Consider the following 4257-nt stretch of genomic DNA (forward strand, 5'->3'; position numbering starts at 1 on the left):
CTTCAACAAAATTCTTGCTTCACAAGCTACTTTTGGCTACTGTAGTTTACTTTATTTGGATGGAGAGAAATGCTAGAGCATTCAGGAATCAATCCTCCACTACCCACAGCATCATTGCTTAGATTAAGACCTGTGTAAGAAGCAGACTTGCCTCACTCAAGCTCAGAAGTAGCTCACAATTGAAGCTAATCTCTTCTCCCTCATAGCTATAGACTCTCTTCCATCAGGGCTGCTCCACAACTGGTGGTCAGCCCTGGAACCTATTCTAAGCAAGGGCGATGATGGTTCAGGGTTAAACACTGCCATGATAGAAGGATGGAGAAGGTGCCTTGTTTTTGCAGATATTGTCTTTGTTTTATGCTATTGTTTACTTTGTAGTTGCAAAAGAAGTTGTTGTTCCTTTTGTTTTCTACTTTGTGGGATTGTATGTACACTTCACAATTATTTATATAAACAAGCTTACCCTCTAAACTAACAAAAAAAAAAAGGCTGCTATATATGTTTTGGTAGAGTATTTGTAACCATCCGTTATACCATGTTATCGTTGCAACAATTGTAATGAATAATTGTTGTCGTTAAGGGCTATTACAGGTTCAACATTCATATAGTTTCAGCTTACATTGCCACATGGTTTCTTGTATTGAAGATTATTTACTATTCCAATTCAGGAAACAAAATCAAAACAAAAATTTTAAATGTATTTTCTGTTTTGTACTTTCAATTTTTTTAACAATAGTTTTTAATTAACCTGATTTTACTTCCTCAGCTCTAACAAATCAAAATCACAATTTTGCTTTCAGGGATAAAATAGTGAACGGGCCTTTATTAAGATTTACGTATTTACTTTCTCCAACGGGAGTAACCTTTAATTGAATCCTAAGGAGATAGAAACCTAAGAATTTTTCAAACCAGTTTATTTTTGGAAGAAGATGCTCCTAAAATAAAGCTACTATTAATTATATTACATTAAGGATAATGTAGAGTTGGTTAAAGTTTTCGATACAATTCCATTTTCATTTGTCCTAAGATTTTTAAATTTAGTTACCAACATTTGAAATACAGAAATTTTGACTGAATTTATACCTTCATTTACCTTCTCTAAAATTATTTGAACTTCTCCGCAAAAGAATAGTTAAAAATTAATGCTACCAAGTCTTGGTAGGATTGACAATGCCGGTGAGTCTCACAGCACTCCCACTTTATGAGACGGAGGATTTAATCTGCCAACTCAATCCTTTAGGCTTTAGTGGTTCTCAGAAAGCAGGGTAGCTAGCTAGATAACAAGTTGATAGATGAAAATGAAGGCTCAAAGTTGACCAACTGATATTTGACATTATTTGCATATCCTTATGATTAACCTGTAGATTCTGATGTACAAGCAGGACCATGGGAAGGTGGCAAAAGGAATCAAAGCCATCCAGGAAAAGTGTGCTCAAACATAGGTTATATGTACACATAATATTGTAGCAAGTCTTCAGCCAATGTTGAAGTCTTCCAAAACCCTACCCCAGTAGTGGGACTGTCAACTTTGAATGTGGAGAGAGAATAAATGGGGAATCGGAAGCATGTGCGTGTTTGATGGTCAAGAAAATAGGAGAGAGATAATTCAACACGTACAAAGAATTCAACACTTACCCTTCATTCCCCTAGATAAGTTTTTTCTTAAAAATTCTCAATAAATGCTAATTTGAGTAAGAAAAATTCTCAAAACATGCTAATTTGTGTTTACTGAACAAGTTGAGCTCGAGCTTCAGGAACAGTTGGAAACACACTTGATCCAAAGTCTACTCAACTATGGCTCACTAGCTTGACTTGCTTGAGCAGTGCTTGAACAACCAAAAGTTGGGAGTTGGGACTCCACTTGATTACTGTCCCCTACTTGATATTCCACTTTGGATAAACAAATAGGTTTGAAATTGAAAATAGAGCGTTAGGACAACTTAAGGTGAATCATGACCATGTGCCAAAAGCAACAACGTATATGATTCCGTATTCAGTACCGACTGTACCATGGGACACACGTACACTATTTTTCATTAAAGAAAAGCCCAAACCATGCCAATCTCTCACGCGCCTATATGGCTATATATAACCATTTACTTACTCTTTGGTCCCTCAAACCAACTCAGTTCTACTATACACACTCAAACACAACCCTTTCTTCTTTTTCTTCCTATAGAGTAAAGATCAAAAAGATGCCGGAAGACAAGAAGATGAAAGCTAAGAAAGGATGGCTTGCCGTCCGAGTCGGATTGGAAGATGAAGATGGAGGATTTCAGCGATTTGTCATCCCGATATCATACCTCTACCACCCTCTCTTACAAGACCTCCTCGACAGAGCTCATGAGGTTTTTGGGTACCACACCACCGGTCCACTTAGGCTACCGTGCTCCGTGGATGATTTTCTTCATCTCCGATGGCGGATAGAGAAGGAGGCTAATAATCACCACCACCACCTTCCAAGCTCTTTGTTCTTCAACTCTTGTTGAAGAGCTGACTTTGCTTTTTTTTTTTTCTTTTTTGTTTTTTTCTCGACCGATGAATGGTAAAGTAAATACACACTCTTTTTCCATGGAAGTAGAACCAGTCCCCTCCTCAAAGAGGATAGGGATTAACGCAAAGTGAAGTAGTAGAAGCTACCCATCAACATTGTTATCAGATCTATGGATGATGAATAAAATTTGTCAATCATATGTACGTAATTGTCCTCTCTATATAAAATATTAATTGCAATAGTTTTATATACTTAATTTGTATTTTTTTTTTTTTTTGGCACTACTTTTCAAATTTTGTTTGAGGTTTTAAAGCAAACATATCAAGTTTAATATATTGAGGGAGAATCTACTCTAATTTAACAATACTGATTGAAAATGTTCTATTCAATTCCAGGTAAAAATATAGTGCATTATATTTCCACCATATGCCCAAAAAGTGGTTGTAAGCTGCGTCTACAAGATGGTTAAGTAATTGCTTAATCAATTTCTTATATTTCGCACTACAAGATTCTGATCTTTCTTGCACCACTTTTCCCTGTAAAAGCACCATAACCAAAGCCCGCATATATAGTTGAAGTTTACAATTTTTAAATTTTTAATTTTGGTAGGATGAGGTCTACGATTGTCTTATAAAAATTATTCTCAAATAATCGATCTGTAGTGAAAGCTGTCATTATGGATATGATGCTCTGATAGGCTGGCAAGAAAAGCTGTACGAGTTGCACGTTAACGGTAAGTGGAACCTACTCTGATTCAGCAAACGCCATTAGTGAAGATGTGTCTGGTTGTTGTGGCTATTTTTCTGGGCTCTTTACCCATAAAAATAAACGGAATTTTATTTATGTGACAAAATTTGAGCAGCAACGTTTCTGTTTTTTTTTTTTTTTTTTTTTTTTTTTTTTAAGTAAATAGGTAAGCTAGCAACTGTTTTCTTATTGTCAAAGTTTATTTTTGTCAACTCTTGTAGGCCCTACTCACCATGTTTCTTACATCTTCACTTTTATTATATTGATCTCACTGCACAGAGGCATAATCCTAATTTGGGAGTCATAGTACAAATGACAAATTCACAATTGGTGTACCATTATTAAAGTTGTCGGTAAATTAAAAGTGTATATGACTCTTTCATAAAGATGAAAAAAGAAAGTAACCTATTTAGAATGTGATAAAATTATTTTCTCTGAAAAAATTTGAATTGTAGTCACTGTCGGCTATGGTGTAACTCGTCTGAATACATGTATAAATAGGGAATACGTAATTTTCATGTAAGCTAAGGAAATAAAAAGTAAAAGCAAATTATTTACTACTATATGATAAAGAAATAATTGACACGTCTTTTAAGATAAAGATTATGAAATTCAATTCAGAATGTTTTTCATTTTTGTGATATGCTGAAAAGATGATCATTTGTATCCTTTGAGTTAACTTTCTTACTATATTTAGCATTAAATTTTGACTTCCCAAAAATTTTCCTGAATTTCCTAGTGAGAAAAGTTATTCCTTTTCTAGTCATACATATTATTTGCTACTTGATGATGGTAAGAAAGTATAGTCATAGAAACTCACATTTTAACTTTATATAAGAAAAATTGAGAGTTTTTATGAAAAACTATATATGGTTGTCCATTGATTGAGGATATTGCATAATAAATACCTCTTGGTATTGTAGACATACGTATTTTCAAGATCCTTTGCTATTTAATTAGTTAGCATAAAAGTTTGCTTGATGTACCTAATACTCCCATCTCATGCATGAAAATGC

At 34.3% G+C, this 4257-nt stretch overlaps 1 protein-coding gene across 1 annotated transcript; it reads left to right on the plus strand.

Annotated features, from left to right (window-relative positions):
- The first annotated feature begins 2195 nt into the window (after positions 1-2195).
- Positions 2196-2489, plus strand: LOC132304934 (auxin-induced protein 15A-like). Its single transcript, XM_059802632.1, has one exon. The coding sequence runs from the start codon at positions 2196-2198 to the stop codon at positions 2487-2489; it is 294 nt and encodes a 97-aa protein (XP_059658615.1).
- The last annotated feature ends 1768 nt before the right edge of the window (positions 2490-4257 follow it).

Source organism: Cornus florida, unplaced genomic scaffold, assembly GCF_030987335.1.
Source record: "Cornus florida cultivar Cherokee Brave unplaced genomic scaffold, ASM3098733v1 CherokeeBrave_3.0.0_Hap2_Chr04, whole genome shotgun sequence".
NCBI classification, from domain to species: Eukaryota; Viridiplantae; Streptophyta; class Magnoliopsida; order Cornales; family Cornaceae; genus Cornus; species Cornus florida.

Coding starts and splice junctions, on each gene's coding strand:
- LOC132304934 (XM_059802632.1), top strand. CDS start 2,196: ATGCCGGAAGACAAGAAGATGAAAGCTAAGAAAGGATGGCTTGCCGTC.